The 17014-nt window shown below is 38.2% G+C and overlaps 1 protein-coding gene across 1 annotated transcript in view; it reads left to right on the top strand.

Moving 5' to 3' along the window:
* The window catches only part of PPP1R3A (protein phosphatase 1 regulatory subunit 3A), a 147885-nt gene that overhangs the window by 81501 nt on the left and 49370 nt on the right, over positions 1-17014 (top strand). The window contains exons 2-3 of the mRNA XM_073573311.1: positions 5508-5560; positions 5660-5781. Of these exons, the coding sequence (XP_073429412.1) occupies positions 5508-5560; positions 5660-5781 (175 nt within the window). The remainder of the gene's footprint in view (positions 1-5507; positions 5561-5659; positions 5782-17014) is intronic.

Below are 17014 nucleotides of genomic sequence, written 5' to 3'. Positions count from 1 at the left end.
CACGGCCACAAGAACATGATGGTTGGGAATGTCAAATTTGGGATTAGGAGGAAGATGATGATAAGACACAGTTGCCACTAAGTCTTGTTGTTGTTAAGTCACTAAGTCAGGAGGACCAGGGTGCCATGGTGGAAGACGAGGTGGTGGACGACCAAGTCACCAAGTCAACCTTGGAAGCTGGCATGTAGAGCAAGGCCAGCAACACTGAAGGGGAGAGATTGGCAGCACCAAAACAGACAGGAAGAGGCAGTGGGGTGACCAGAAGTACAAGGATGGGAAGCTTAGTTAGGTGTTCCCCAGTTTGGGACTTTTTCAACCCTCAGTAAGGAACAATGCCTTCACTAAAGAGTTCAGGTACAATGCGCCTGTTAGGCGCAGGCTAGAAAAATGCCTATAATAGCTAATTTTCTAAATTTCAGTGCTCTAAAAGTGATCAATGGCCTTCATAGGGAAGTAATAATGGAGATTACACATAATCAGGTATATCAACTATATAGTGTGACGTGTTCGGGAACAATGTGTCTGAGAAGCCTGTACAGTTATATTTGCTTTCCTGAGTCTCAAGCATCAAGAGTCAGGAAGATATTGGGGGGTGGGGGATTCCCTGACAATCTAGTGAGGAGGGAGAAGTTGAGCTAAAAGAGCTGTGAATGTCAGATCAGTTGTTCCTGACAGAGGGTTAAGGAGAGTACTGAGACTAACAAAATGGCCACTTGCAACCTGTGCTATGCAAAGATAAGCAGGTGCATGACCACTAAGAACTTAACCATCAGCAGCATTATCAGGCACTTGTCATCTAAGCATCATACACGGTGGGTCAAATGCCTGGGTCAACGATTGGTGCTATCAGGTAACATCACTGCCTCTTCCCATGTGCTAGGTGCTTCTTAATCCTCTGTCCAAAATACTGGTGCAGATACCTCCTGCCCTCCATCTATCCTTGCACATCCTGACTTCATCAGGTACTTCCAAATTCTTGTAACTGTACAGCGTTTAACTGTCCCTACCCCAGGCTTTGGAACGAAAAAAAAAAAGTTCCCAGCCATCCACAGGCTCAAATGCTAAACGGGCACATTTGCAGGCTGCTTGCTGTGGAACTTTTGCAATTTAGGCTGGTAGACAAGGAGGATTTACTCTGAATCATGACGGCAGCTGTTATTTGGTTCTCACTCCCCAGCCACAACTTTTTCTCCTGGTGTGGCATCCTCACCTTGTACCAACACATGTCCAGGAACATCAAAAGTGCCCTTACCAATGCATTTACTGGCATTATCCACTTAATGACCAGCACGTGGTCAAGTGATTGTGGGCTGGGATGCTACATTTCCCTGACGGCACACTGGGTGAACATTGTCGCCACACTCTGACCCAGTGCATGTGCATGTGCTCCCAATGCCCTACTACTTTTAGGGTTTCCTCCATATCCTACAGAATTTCCTTCACCCCCGCCTGCTTCTCCTCATCCTCCATCTCCAATATGGTATATCAGAGGACGTTGTCCACATCAGCCAGAAGCTGGAAACTCTGCAGCACAGCCTCATCGAAGCAGCAACAGTTTCTGCTGAAGCTAGTTTGTCTAGGAGATGAACCGCACACTGTGGCAGAGTTATTTAAAGGAATAACAGACTAGACAGATCTGTGGTTTTTGCCTCTGAACCTCCAACCAGGCATTGTCGTGTGGGATAATGGGCATAACCTGGAGAATGTGAAGCTTGGCAAGCTCACACACTTAACATGTTTAGTGTATGTGGTGAACCTGGTAGTTCAGTGGTTTCTGAATATACACCCTGATATACCAGAGCTTCTGGTCAAGGTACACCACATCAACACCCATTTTTGCAGGTCGGCTACAGCTGCCACCACTCTGGTGGTGCTGTGGCAGTGCATGCAAGTGCCAGCCCACTAACTGGTATGCAAAATCACCACATGCTCCACACTTCACATGCTGACATGGTTTTGTGAGCACAAAAGGCCAGTGGTTGAGTACCTGCTTCAAAATTCCCATCGGTATTCTGGTCAGCCTCTGCATATAACAACTGAAGAGTGGGCATGGATGTCTGACATTTGTGTGGTTCTTCAAGACTTTGAGGACTCCACAAAGATGGTAAGCGGCGATGAAGCCATAGTTAGCGCACCTATCCCACTTCAAATAAACATGAAGCTTTGCCTGTGGACCAGATGGTGATTGAGGAAGACATAACACAGAGAGATTGTAGCTAGCCTCATCTCATCTGCTCAGTGCGGATTGGGTAACAATAAGGATGTGGACAATACGAAGGAGGAAGAGGAGGAACAGGAGTTAGTGGTAAGCGCAACAGAGATTAGTAGCCATACAACTTTCTCTCCTACATGGATGGGCTGAGGATAGGAATGAGGTGGAAGAGGGGAAGGAGAAGATGGAGAGCATTCAACATGGGGGAGACAGGGAAGTGTCTGCTGTATGGAACTTGGCACATATGGCCGACTTTATGTAATGCTGACTTTCCCGTGACCCTTGCGTTACATTTTCCTTGGCCAAAAAATCTTACTGGCTGTTCACACTGCTAGACCAATGCTACAAGGAGCACTTTACATCTCATCTTCCTGAGGTTAAGAAGTCTTCTAAATTGGAGCTATATCAGAAGGCCAGAGTGGAAAATATGTTGAAAAAATCTCAATCAGACAAAGCTAGTGGCAGGGGGAAGCTTCCGTGCCCAACCAATGAGGAGAGGTCAGGGACACACATAGCAGAGGAAGGGGTACACTGTCAATGTCATGACTCATGACATCAGTCCAGCACCCAGAGCCTGATGAGCGGGTATTTTTCACAAGGAAGGAAAAGTTTTTAAGTATAGTCAAACAATTCTTGACCAAAGAAACTAGGTTACTGTCTAATTCCTCTGCGTCTTTCAACTATTGGATTTTAAGGCTTGATTCCTGCATGATCTGTCCCTCTATGCCTTGGAGGCGTTTTGCTGCCCTTCCGCTAGCATCTTGTCTAAGCGGGTTTTTAGTGCCACGAGGAGGGTCATAACAGACAGGTGCTTTCATGTTAACAGAGAATGCTAACAGGCTCACTCTCATAAAAATTAACTAAGCTTGGACTAACCCACACTTTTCCATACCACCAGATGCTAGCAGCACATAAAGTCTTTTTAATTTTCAATATTTGAATGAGGCATGCCAGTTTTTGCCCTTCAAGGTTCTATGGACCCTCCTCATAATTTCTGTCTGGCTGTGCACTTTCTGCAAAGCCTTTATGACTGTATAAGTACATCAACTACACTTTCAAAATACAGTATTTCACTTCAACATTATTTCATGGATTCAATGACATCCAAATCATTTAGCACAATTATTGTTGTACGGTGGTATGTAAAATTTGTAAAAAGCATAGAAAAATATTTCACGATTAGATTACTCATCCACAGATTATTATGTGCTTTCTGTCACATTTTGATGGTATATAACAGTAGAAAGAAGCATTTGAAAATTGTGGTTATTTGTTCATATTTCTGATCCATACACTATTCTGTGCTTTTTGGTACATTTTTGTGATATAAAAAAAGTTTACAAATTTTGTTGGGTTACATTTCTCAGCCCTACAGTATTATGTGTTCTTGGGTACATTTATTTGGTATAAAAACCTCAAAAAACTTGTTCAAAATATTATTGCTATTATATTGATCACCCATAAACTATTTTGTGGTCTCAAGTATATTTTCTTGGTAGATAACCCTCAAAAAACTTTTTCAAAACTTATCGTTGTTATATTAACATAGTAGCATAGTAACATAGTTAGCAAGGCCGAAAAAAAACATTAGTCCATCCAGTTCAGCCTATATTCCTTCAGAATAAATCCCCAGATCTACGTCCTTCTAAAGAGCCTAATAACTGTAAGATGCAATATTGTTACGCTGCAGGAAAACATTCAGGCCTCTATTGAACCCCTCAACTGAGTTCACCATTACCACCTCCTCAGGCAAGGAATTCCAGATTCTCACTGCCCTAACAGTAAAGAATCCTCTTCTATGTTGGTGGCAAAACCTTCTATCTTCCAGACGCAGAGAATGCCCCCTTGTGACCATCACCTTCCTTGGTATAAACAGATCCTCGGAGAGATATTTGTATTGTCCCCTTATATACTTATACATGGTTATTAGATCGTCCCTCAGTCATCATTTGTCAAGACTAAATAATCCTAATTTTGCGAATCTCTCTGGGTAATGTAGTTTCCCCGTCCCCTTTATCAATTTTGTTGCCCTCCTTTGTACTCGCTCTAGTTCAATCATATTGTTCCTGAGCACCGGTGCCCAAAACTGTACACAGTACTCCATGTGCAGTCTAACCAGGGATTTGCTCATCTATACACTTTTACATATTCTTGGATAGATTTCAGTGGTATATAAGTTTGAAAAAAACGTGTTCAAAATTTATCGGTACTATATTGCTCACCTATAGACTATTCCATGGTCTGGAGTACATTTAATTTGTATAACTCTCAAGAAACTTGTTCAAAATGTATAGGTATTATGTTGCTCATCTATAGGGTATTACATATTCTTTAGTACTTTTTATTGCTATATAAGCCTCAAAAACTTGTTCAAAATGTATTGGCATTACATTGCTCACCCATAGGGTACTACATCTTCTTTGGTTCATTTTGTTGCTACAGTATATAGGCTTCAAAAAAATTGTTTAAAAATGTATTGGTATTAAATTGCTCACCCATAGACTATTTTATCATCTGCAATATATTTCATTGTTTAAAAATGTGCCGGTCTTATATTGCGCATCCATATGGTGGTCAGTATCTGGGCCATTATAGATCAGTGGTTCCCGGTGGAGCAGAGTTTGTACAGCAAATGTTTTCCATCTCTAGAGTCAGTAGTAAACTCTTTCTCTTCTGTAGATTTTAGGCCCTTATGGTCATCTGTATTGTCTCTCTCATTTATAGAGTGTAAGCTATTATGGTCAGTGAGGTTCTCTATCTCCTGTAGAGGGTATGTTCTTATGGTCAATGAGGTCCTCTCTCTTTCGCCTGTAAAGTGTAAGCTCCTATGGCCAGTGGGGTCCTCGCACTCGCTCTGTCTTTCTCCTCTAAAGTGTAAGCTCTTATTATCAGTGGTTCTCTCTCTCCTTTTCCATACAAGCTTCCCAGTATTGAGATCCTCCCAAAATTATTAGCTGCAAATCAATTTTTACCCCTACTTTTGAGGAATGCTGCATACGACATGCATTGATTCACAATCATTAATAAGGCAAATGAGAAAATTGTCTGCAGGCAACAATTAGCTACTGTTTTAAGCTATCAGAAAATTTAGCATTTTCTATCTCTCTACAATCTTTTGAACATTTTCTATATCATGGGATGTCTTTGATGATTACAAGAATCACATTTTTATAATTACATATACATTAGCAACAATTAAGAAGCATAGTAATATCAGTAAATATTTATTTATCTGCATACATATGGATTAGGTTTATTGATTTTCATTAATAGCTGTTCATCTTTTTTTGCACAGCAAAGAAAATGAAGATGTGGATGAATTTGAGGGAGAAAATCCTGAAGCAACAGGTACTATATGAGTGAAATATTTCACCAATATCAATCACATACCTGGCTTTAATATCTTTGTCTTTTTAACCATTCTCTAAAAATATGTTTCTGTTACAGAGAAATATATTCCAAGAATAATTTGTTCACATGATAATTTTTCTGAAGACAACAATCATGAAGTAACAGAAGATAAAAGTAAAGAAAAGAACAATGAGGACGAAAGTGATGTGCAATTGTTTGTAAGTCTTTTTGGGGGGATATTGAATCTGTCAATGTTCTTGTTTTAATTCTAACAAATTGGGGTAATTTACTTTTCTTTCATATACATGTAGTTTTGAAAAGATAAAGAGAGTATGCTTTTTACCGCATTCCATTCTTTGTTGGAAAGGTATTTCATTGTCATTTCATTTTGTACACTTGGATTCTTTTTACATCTTTACAAAGCATTGGCTTTATTGTGTGGGCTAGAATATGCACGTTTAAATATATTCTTCCTATTTATCATGTTTAATAGGAAATGGATCTATTGTTCACTTTATATTTTTATTCACACTGGGGATAATTGTGTTTTTCGCTTCAGCTCATATTTTTGTTCAATTCTTTGTTAATTACCGTTTATTTTTATTCTATTTTGCTGTTTTTCAGTACTAGAGACTGAAATGTTAAAGGGAAACTAACGTAAAATTAGCTTATTTCCTTTTATTGTATAGTGTATGCTACAAAAGACCTTTATTATGGGTTTCAAAAAGAGCGCTTGCAAAGGTTGATTATAGTAGGAACACATGTCCTCCTACTCTCTCCTCTTCACCCAGCAGAGAATCCATAGCAGCCTGTGCTCTGGGCATTAAGGGTTGCTCATTTATACATTTAGATTTTATTGTATTTTCCGAAAAGTAAAATACTGCTTAACAAATGCTGCAGAAATGAGAAAATGGTATCAAATGATTCAAAGTTTTTCACTACTGATAGATAGATAGATAGATAGATATGGGATATAAAGATAGATAGATAGATAGATAGATAGATAGATAGATAGATAGATAGATATGAGATAGAAAGATAGAAAGATAGATACATAGATAGATAGATACATAGATAGATAGATAGATAGATAGATATGAGATAGAAAGATAGATATGAGATAGATAGATAGATAGATAGATAGATAGATATGAGATAGATAGATAGACAGATAAATCAAGGAAAATAGGCAGCACTCCGAATTAAATCTGAAAAAAGCAGATACTTTACTGATCCTCCGGTGGAGTGCTGCCTATTTTTCTTGATTTATTAATTCGGTTGTTTGGAAACTGCAGAATAGGTTTTGCACCAATTGTATAATTTTGGTAGTGCTGCCCTTTTTTGATTTAGATAGATAGATAGATAGATGAGATATATAATAGCTAGATAGATACATAGATAGATAATAAATAGATAGATAGATGATATGTAATAGATAATAGATGAGATATACACTCACTGGCCACTTTATTAGGTACACCATGCTAGTAACGGGTTGGACCCCCTTTTGCCTTCAGAACTGCCTCAATTCTTCGTGGCAGAGATTCAACAAGGTGCTGGAAGCATTCCTCAGAGATTTTGGACCATATTGACATGATGGCATCACACAGTTGGCGCAGATTTGTCGGCTGCACATCCCTGATGCGAATCTCCCGTTCCACCACATCCCAAAGATGCTCTATTGGATTGAGATCTGGTGACTGAGGAGGCCATTTGAGTACAGTGAACTCATTGTCATGTTCAAGAAACCAATCTGAGATGATTCGAGCTTTATGACATGGCGCATTATCCTGCTGAAAGTAGCCATCAGATGTTGGGTACATTGTGGTCATAAAGGGATGGACATGGTCAGCAACAATACTCAGGTAGGCTGTGGCATTGCAACGATGCTCAATTGGTACCAAGGGGCCCAAAGAGTGCCAAGAAAAAATTCCCCACACCATGACACCACCACCACCAGCCTGAACCGTTGATACAAGGCTGGATGGATCCATGCTTTCATGTTGTTTACGCCAAATTCTGACCCTACCATCCGAATGTCGCAGCAGAAATCGAGACTCATCAGACCAGGCAACGTTTTTCCAATCTTCTACTGTCCAATTTCGATGAGCTTGTGCAAATTGTAGCCTCAGTTTCCTGTTCTTAGCTGAGAGGAGTGGTACCCAGTGTGGTCTTCTGCTGCTGTAGCCCATCTGCCTCAAAGTTCGACGCACTGTGCGTTCAGAGATGCTCTTCTGCCTACCTTGGTTGTAACGGGTGGCAATTTGAGTCACTGTTGCCTTTCTATCAGCTCGAACCAGTATGCCCATTCTCCTCTGACCTCTGGCATCAACAAGGCATTTCCGGCCACAGAACTGCCGCTCACTGGATTTTTTTTCTTTTTCGGACCATTCTCTGTAAACCCTAGAGATGGTTGTGCGTGAAAATCCCAGTAGATCAGCAGTTTCTGAAATACTCAGACCAGCCCTTCTGGCACCAACAATCATGCCACGTTCAAAGGCACTCAAATCACCTTTCTTCCCCATACTGATGCTCGGTTTGAACTGCAGGAGATTGTCTTGACCATGTCTACATGCCTAAATGCACTGAGTTGCCGCCATGTGATTGGCTGATTAGAAATTAAGTCTTAACACACAGTTGGACAGGTGTACCTAATAAAGTGGCCAGTGAGTGTATAATAGACAGATAAATAGATGAGTTATATAATAGATAGATAGATATAGATAGATAGATAGATAGATAAATAGATGAGATATATAATAGATAGATAGCGAGATAGATAGAGAGATAGATGGATAGATATATTATAGATAGATAAATAGATGAGATAGATTAGATAGATAGATAGATCTATATAATAGTTAGATAAGATATATAATAGATGAGATATTTAAAAGATGGATACATAGATGAGATATTTAAAGGGAACCTGTCACCCCCCAGGGCGTTTTTCAGTTAAAGAGCCACCTTCAGCAGCACTAAGGCTGCGCTGTGAGAAGAGTTCTCGGGCATGCGCAGTGCGTGCTGCCTGAGAACCGACATCAGGCTATTGCGCCTACATGTTGCAGAGGCCTCAGCCCCGCAGTGTGAATACATCATAACACACTGAGGGGTGGGATTTGGGGCCTCCACAACATGCAGGCGCAATAGCCTGATGTCGGTTCTCAGGCAGCACGCACTGCGCATGCCCGAGAACTCTTGTCACAGCACAGGCACCAGCATTCAAAACAGGAGGATGCAGCGATGCACAGGGGCATCATGATGGACTGATGGTGGGCGGTGCCCAGACACAAGATATGGGCATGATGGACTGATGGTGGGCGGTGCCAAGACACTGGACAGGCATGATGGACGGATGGTAGGCGGCTGATACAGGCGGAAACATCATACCTATGGGACACATTACTGGTATGAGGAGCTATTTATAAAAGTCGATATTTCAGCATTACTAGTGGTCAGAAACAGAAGAGCCACCTTCACAGAGTGCAGCCTTAGTGCTGCTGAAGGTGGCTCTTTAACTGAAAAACGCCCTGGGGGTGACAGGTTCCCTTTAACAGATAGATAGATAGATAGATAGATAGATAGATAGATATTTAATAGATAGATAGATAAATAGATGAGACATCATAGTTTGTATAAGATAGATAGATGAGTTATATGATATATATATATATAAACAGATGGATACATGAGATATATAATAGATAGATAGGTAGATAGATAGATGATGCATGTAAAGCGCTGCAGAATATGTTAGTGCTAAATAAGCAATGCGTAGTAAATAAATACAACCATACAGTATAGACGGTATATAATTATTCAATCTATAATGCTAAAAGCAATTGTATTGAGAACTGTAAAAAAGTACACATTTAAGCCAGAAAAATTAGCAAAAATATACTGCAATAGAGTACAGTGTGTACAACACAATGAAGCTATGTTGCTACATACTGTACATTACCCCAATATTAACCATTTTACACCCACAAGCTGCAAATGAATGGATTTATGACATAATCCCGACTCCACAAAGCTGTAAATGCATGCACTGTGCCTGACAGCAACACTATCAGCAAATACAAGGTCACACTGACAGTCAGATTTTGCATTGTAACAGGAAAGCAAAACATTCACTCCCTGTCTCTAAAAAGTGCACATGCTGAGAGCAGTGTTCCCAACTGCAGAATTGCTGTATATTCACACATTTGTTAGGGAACCCTGTGACATCAGTAATGAGAAAAGGAATTGCCTGTTCAGATAGGGCTTGGAAGCATGCAGAGAAGACATGACTTGTGCATTTTTTGCCTGTCTGTGTACACAGAGAACAGTAATAAAGATATAAAATGCACTAATTTATTAATTGATAAATACAGAAAAGCATATGAAAGATAAATGAAAAATGTAGCATGCAAAAGGCTCCCATCTCCAAAAATGTGATCCAAATGTGCCCTCTCCCTCTTACCTCATACCCCCTTCAATCTCATGCTCGTCCCAAACCCAAAAAAAGAGGGGTATAAAAAAAACCAAACATATAACTTCACTTTAATCCTTTATTTAGTGACCATAAACATCAGATTCATATTGGCTGAATCTGCAAATTCTGGTGACAATGGCAAACCATCAAAGGTGTACCATCATCGCTAATGATCATATTCAGATGCTGGGAAAAAAAGGATCAAATACGACAATACTTTCAGAGGTTCTTTAGCAAATCGAATTTACCAACTTTACCGAATTTTCCCACACATTTTTAATTGCAATGCTGAAAATCCTCTAATTGAACAGAAAATACACATATTACACTCTGAGTTCTACTAGGACTCTAATGAATCCATTATAAGCTCTTTAATGCAAACACAGCTTTATTAATGTCCAAGTGTCCTCAACATATCTAGCTAGGAAAAAAACAGATGGTAACCAGCGGTAACCAACAGCGAAATTTTGGTGGCATGTATGGACCTAATATTGGACTTGCAAGGAAATATGCAAAAAACTTAAATTTTTTTACATCTCACATACTTTGTGAGGTAGACCGTTGCGTTTAAATTTCTGGATTATGGACATTTATCTTTTGCCTTTAAAAATGAAAAAAAATGTTTTTCCTTTCTCACTATGCAGGAAGCACACTTACTGTAACACACAAGCCTTGGTTCAGGATTTTGATTTTGATTTGCAAAATTAGCACTGATGTGGTTTATTGTTGCCCTCCTTGTTTGCAGTGTGAAGAATAAAGAAAGCCTGATATTAAGGCTATGTGCACACACTGCAGATTCACCTGTGGGCTTTTATCTGCAGAACTGCAGGTAAAACTGCAGGTAAAATACCTGCGGTTTTACCTGCGGTTTGGCCTGTGGTTTTGCCCTGCGGTTTGCTACCTGGACAATGGAATAGGTGGCAAACTGCAGCAGAATCCGCAGAAATAATTGACATGTCAATTGTTTCTGCGGATTTAAAACCGCAGCTTTTCCGCAGTTAAAAATCCGCAGCGTGTGCACAGCAGAATGTTAATCCCATAGGATTACATGCTACTGTACACTGTCTGCAGAACTGCTGCAGTTCTGCTGCGGCCAAAACCGCAGCAGAACCGCAGCAAAAACCGCAGCGTGTGCACATAGCCTAAGGTGCTATTACTATAGTTTATGTCAGATCAATTGATTGACAGTCACACTGAGTGACTATTCAGGTACAGAATTTCCCTGTATCACTTGAATCTTTGGATTATTATTATTACCACTCCCAATTTCAATGTGATTCAGCACTAAAATAGTACTCCACAATCATAGACCTTGTTTTATCCCTATGGGGAATGAGCTGTGCTATTCCTATGTTGGAAAGCCTAAAATGCTTGGCAAGCCCTCATCTTTTATACTGGCTGTAATAGTCCACCCTGTAAGCCTTCAGCAGTGTGTGAATTGGAGTATGGCTTTTTTGGGGGTTGTTGAGTGGGGTGAACCTTGCAAATTGAATTGCAAAGTGTTATAATTTGCAGGGACCTTTGAATTTCAGGAGATTTAACTTGAAGTCAAAGCTCCTTATAACTGGCAGCAGATTATATTGTTAGCCAATTAAAAACACATGCCCACATTAGGCTGAATATATGTGAAAAGGTTTGGAGGAATAGCTGTTCGCCAAATGAACATTTGAAGAGTTGAGGCCAGTGCCACCTGTATAAAACACCAGTCAGAAACCAGTCACACAGTTGTAAAAGGGTTAAATATGAAAATACATATCATGGAAATTATAGGTTAAGTTGCACACTAAGATCTATATATAAATATAGGGAAAATCATTTAAATTGTTTTCCTTAATATCACACAGACATGCACGTTTTCATTATTACATAGCAGTATTCCTTGTATATAAGACAGTGACATATGAACAACTGTAACATATATCCATTTTTCAATCTGAGTTGAACAGGAGTTTGGTTCAGTTTTAGTAAATTCTTCTCTAGGGAAATGGAAACAAATCAAATTTTGCTGTTTTTTTCCATTACTGCCAACCTATTGTGGAGAGACGATTAAAACAGATTGGTTAATTTTCCAAAATATGTTGTTCCATGCAAAACAGTATATTCCAAATTTGCACCTACCTAACATGTACTAACCTGACTAATGTTAATATTTCATAAGAGAAGAATCAAAGTTTCATTTCCATATACTTTTATTTCTTGACATTGCGTACAATACAGCCATAGTGAAGCGACATATTAGTGCGCAGACTTGACATTTAGGAGACCAAATAATGTTAAAAATTAATTATTTAATTTTTTTTTAGGTAGGGATGAGCAAATCAGTTAAACTTTGCCTCATCAGTATTTTGCCATTAGATGGATTTCTTATTTTGGAGCCATACCTGCTACATACACATATTGAAAATTATGATATATAGAGCCAGAACTTGTCTGCCATTGTTTTATTTCTAGCAAAAATAAATTATTTGCCAGAATGCCGACAGGAGAAAGTTTTGCAGATGTACTGTCTTCACTTACCAAACTGATTGCATTTCTGCATGGAATGAATAACTTCACTAAACTCTGGTTGGCAGGAGAATAGATTTTGTAAATAAAGATACAATTTTACTTTGTTAATTTAATTTTACATTTTTTTATCGAATAAATCTAGAACAAAACCTAAATCCTAATCATTAAGTTTTAAGCTTTGTGTTTTTTCAAAACTAACACTTTAAATCATTATCATATCGATTTATGGTGCTAATAGTTCTTTTGTAGTATGTCCCTTGCCCCTTAGCTATAGATAAACTACATCTGGGGTAACAAGACATTTGTTTGCGTGTTTGTTTTTCTATTAACTTATTTCAGAAGTAATTCTTATTCTCCTAAAAGTAGCTCATCTAATTACGGACTGTTGGAAATGTTTTAAAATTAAACATTAAGAAAACATTGAAGATCAAAATTATTAGAATTTAAAGATAATGTTTATTTTTTCTAAAATATAAACTTCATTGAATTTGGCAGTTTTTTTTATCTCTTCCAGTATATAAGTATATTCTTACCTTCTAAATTAACCCAAAGCAATGCCTATTCTTAGAATGGAATAAAAATAATAAAAAATGGTGTAAATAATACAAAAAATAATTGACACACAGGTAGCCTTTAGAATAGAAGCATGATTGACATAATTTTCAATAATATACATCATAACTTATTGTTCTGTAATTATCATGATTATGTGTCCATTTCTATAGGTCAAAGAGGTTGAAGGACAGCTATTTCCTACACCCCATGAATTTCTCTATGCTACTGTATAAATGTTATAATTATGTCCTATGAAATTTCTCTACCTGTCTGAATGAATATTATCCAAAGGTTTTGTGACTAATGAATCAAGCAATGGTATTATGATTATTTCTATTAGCATACACCTTTTTTTTTTCCACCAGGTTTTTTTTATCTTTATTATTTTGTTACTTTCACAAGCAACTTCTTTTATAATCATTACTTTTATGTTCGCTTTTAATGCACAACACCAACGCTTATAATATCTATTTTAATTTCTAATAAAATCAAATGTGTTATAATCAATTTTTACCTCCAGAATCAAAAAATTAGATTTAACACAAATGACAATCATCTGCACCATGTTACATTACTTTGCCAACGCAAGTTATCAGTACATTTTCTGTAGCATAAATGGTTCAGATAAAGTAATAAAGCAAATTTTGACCATCTCATTTGATTTTCCAGAGGTATATTCCTTAGATATTTGTAATTTAGATTTGTACTTCCAACACTATAATGACTTAAACAATGAAGCAGTATAAGACCTTGAAATACAGCCATCTAGCATGGTTGAAACCCACAGGCATTAGCTCACTAGACAGCTGAGCAGTTGACAAGTAGCATGAACCTTATGTTAGAAAAAGAAGAAATTGTAAGATTTGCATATAATTACCGAGATCATGCAAATGTCAGTTATGAATATAAAAAAACACAGGCATTTCACTGTTAAATCCTGACAGTTGGCATCACTGAAAAGCTCAAATGCATTTGAGTACTAGTTGGCAGAAGGTCATTAAAACAGAATTTGCAGATACATTAACACTCTCACTTTTCTTTGAGTGATAGTTTGCTATTTATAGTTGGCTGAGAGTTTCCAGAAAACATACTAGCACGATAAGTTGTAGTGGGCTTCCACATAAAAATTGCATGGAGAAGTATGGGGACACTGAGTCTTTTTTAATTGATTTGAAAGAAGCTATCAATATACAGTACGTATGCATAAAGTTGAGATCGAAATGATGGTTCTGACATTTGAAGGAAAAAAAACCTGAATGATTGGAGGCTTTCCTTAGGAATGACAAAATTAACTAACTCCGTACAGAATACCAACAATAGCTAAAGGGAAAAAAAAAATAAGAAAAGAAAGGAAGAAAAAAATCGTAGTTTGCAAAACTTCCTAAAATTATGGCAACACTTTGGCAAAAGCAGCAATATGGAATCTGCTGTGATATTCATGGACATCTGTAAAGTGTTAAATATATTAAAACAGCCATACAAATAATTTAAAGTTAATATGTGTCTTACTATGACTGTCCTAGTACCGGTGTTGCTGATAAAACATGCAGAAAAATTAGCTAATGCAATAAGTGAAATGGACACAGCATTGTATAGTATTTTATTCAGCCAACAAATATAAGAACATAATATATATTGGGTTTAATATATTGATAAGATTCGGTTTATGGGTGGGTTAATATATGACAAATTTTTTTGCAGCAATTTCTGCAACAAAATATTAATCATCTTAATGAGGTTGTTGTTTTTTTTCTTTTACAAGCAGTAGATGTTTACTTGAAAAACCACAAAATTTAAGAATTTGAACCTAGTAAATACAGATGAGAAAACTATCTTCAACATTGTTTCCCATAATAAAACCTAATGAAGGTGAATCTCACATATTTATATTAACAACCCAAAATTAAATTCTAATTTTCCTTTAAAAATAATAGCAAAACAATAAATACAATCTAAGCATTTACATGACTTGTCATGTGGGCATTAGAACATAAAAGACCAAATAGGTGAAATTTACTTCTGTCTTCTCTCCAGGGTCCTCAGCAGTCGCTTGCAGTTATTCTCATCATCAGTATAGTAGGAGATTCTTTATGATGGTTATACACAATCTTTTATTTCCTTTGAGCCACATTACCATCTTAAATACAGAGCAGATGCAGATTCCTCTTTAAGAAACAAATATTAGGAGTATGGGGATCCCTTTTGTATTTACCAACTCTCTAAAGATTCATTGGACATTCTTGGTTGGCAAATATTTTTTAAGTGACGTTATCCTCCTGATGTATGGGGTCTAGAGATGGCTACACTGTATACCATTAGTACTTGGCTGTCCATACTCCTATCCAGGAAATATTCTTGTTCTCGCTGACATAAAAACTACAGGTGAGAAGAAGCTATACACAAGTGTTTCTGTGTCCAGATTGTTTGGGGGTCACATAGACTGGCACGCTCAAGCTCAAGTAATCCTCAGGCTGCAAGTTGTGCACAACTGCTTCCCCTGCTTTAAAGTATGATTTCTGCTATTCTTATTCTATGTGTAGCAGAATAGCTGAACATCTTAGATCATATGCATTTATTTGTACATTAACTCTATTTTGGAACAGATGGATAAGTGGGGAGGGGATATTAAGAGGTTATTGCTAACTCGATAAGCTTTTTGGATAGTTAACATTATGACTAGATTTCCCAATGGGTTAAACTTGCATTGAGAAATTATGGTTCATTATTAATGTTCTGGCTATTTTATATTTTTTATGTATATTATATGTATGTTCATTTATTACTTGTATGTTTTTGGTATGCTTACACTGGTTTGTCATCCTTTCCCATATATAATTTGTTTGTCTGTTTTCTGTCCTTGGATAATATACCTCGTGAGTTTTAATTCATTCTGGATTTGTTCAAAGTGGTCTATAAGATTGATGGGAAAACTTCCCCATCAGGCTTTGAGGAAGAATGCCTGACTGCATTCAAAATGTGTTGCCTTTGAGTTTTCTTTGTCCCCCCCCCGTACACCATTATGGAATTTTAAGTGATTAACCCCTTAACAACTGCTAATATACATTTAAATGGCAGTCATTAAGGAGACATTCTCTCATCACCTTTTTAAAATGACAATCAGGAATGAGGGAACATAGAAACCCCGAAGTAAGTGTTCCGCATAGACAAAAGATTGTGATCCCAGCCTTATTCTGGAAGCGATTGAAAAATATTCAGTTCCCCAAAATGATGCCAATAAAAGCCTCAATTAATCCTGCACAAAACCAGCCCCCACTCAGGCCCAATATCTGTCACTGGAACCATATGGGTTTCCCACCTTACTGGTAGAATAAAGATTCTGGAAAAGCAACATGGCTGCGGCCTTCACAAATAAAATCCTAAACCACAGTAAGTGGACACATGTTTGACAATATTGTAGTGGGGAGAGAGTGTCATGATCCTGGATGGAGTTTGTTCCTTTTCTGCCCTGGGCAGGAATGGGTTAATTGTTTTGGCCTCTTTCTGATGTAGGGGCAGCTATTTAGTCAAGACACCAACTAGTTCCGCTGTCGGCAATAGTTCCAGTCATTTGGCTAGAGCAGCTGACCCTGGTTTCTCAGTGGGTAGTCGTTGTTCCTCTGTGCTTGATCTCTGATGTGTATGACCCAGTTTGTTCCCTGACCTGCGTCTCCGTCATCCGATTTGGTACCGTTCTATCCGCTGTGGTTTTCCTGACTCCCCGGCTCGTCCCTGACTATGCTTCCATTTTCCCCCTGGACAGTGCACTCCCGTTTTGCTTCTGACCTCCTGGCTCGTTCTCAACTACGTCTTTTGTCTTACCCTCCATTGCCGCGTTCTGACTGGCCCCTGTCATCTCGTCTTGCGGCTAATGCCACCCCATCATCCCTGCAGGCACCACGCTGCCAGCGGTCCCT

Source organism: Dendrobates tinctorius, unplaced genomic scaffold (genome assembly GCF_039654945.1).
Source record: "Dendrobates tinctorius isolate UK_male_01 unplaced genomic scaffold, ASM3965494v1 ptg000035l, whole genome shotgun sequence".
Lineage (NCBI taxonomy): Eukaryota > Metazoa > Chordata > Amphibia > Anura > Dendrobatidae > Dendrobates > Dendrobates tinctorius.
The sequence above is the reverse complement of the archived record's forward strand: the minus strand, read 5'-3'. Positions and strand labels throughout refer to the sequence as shown.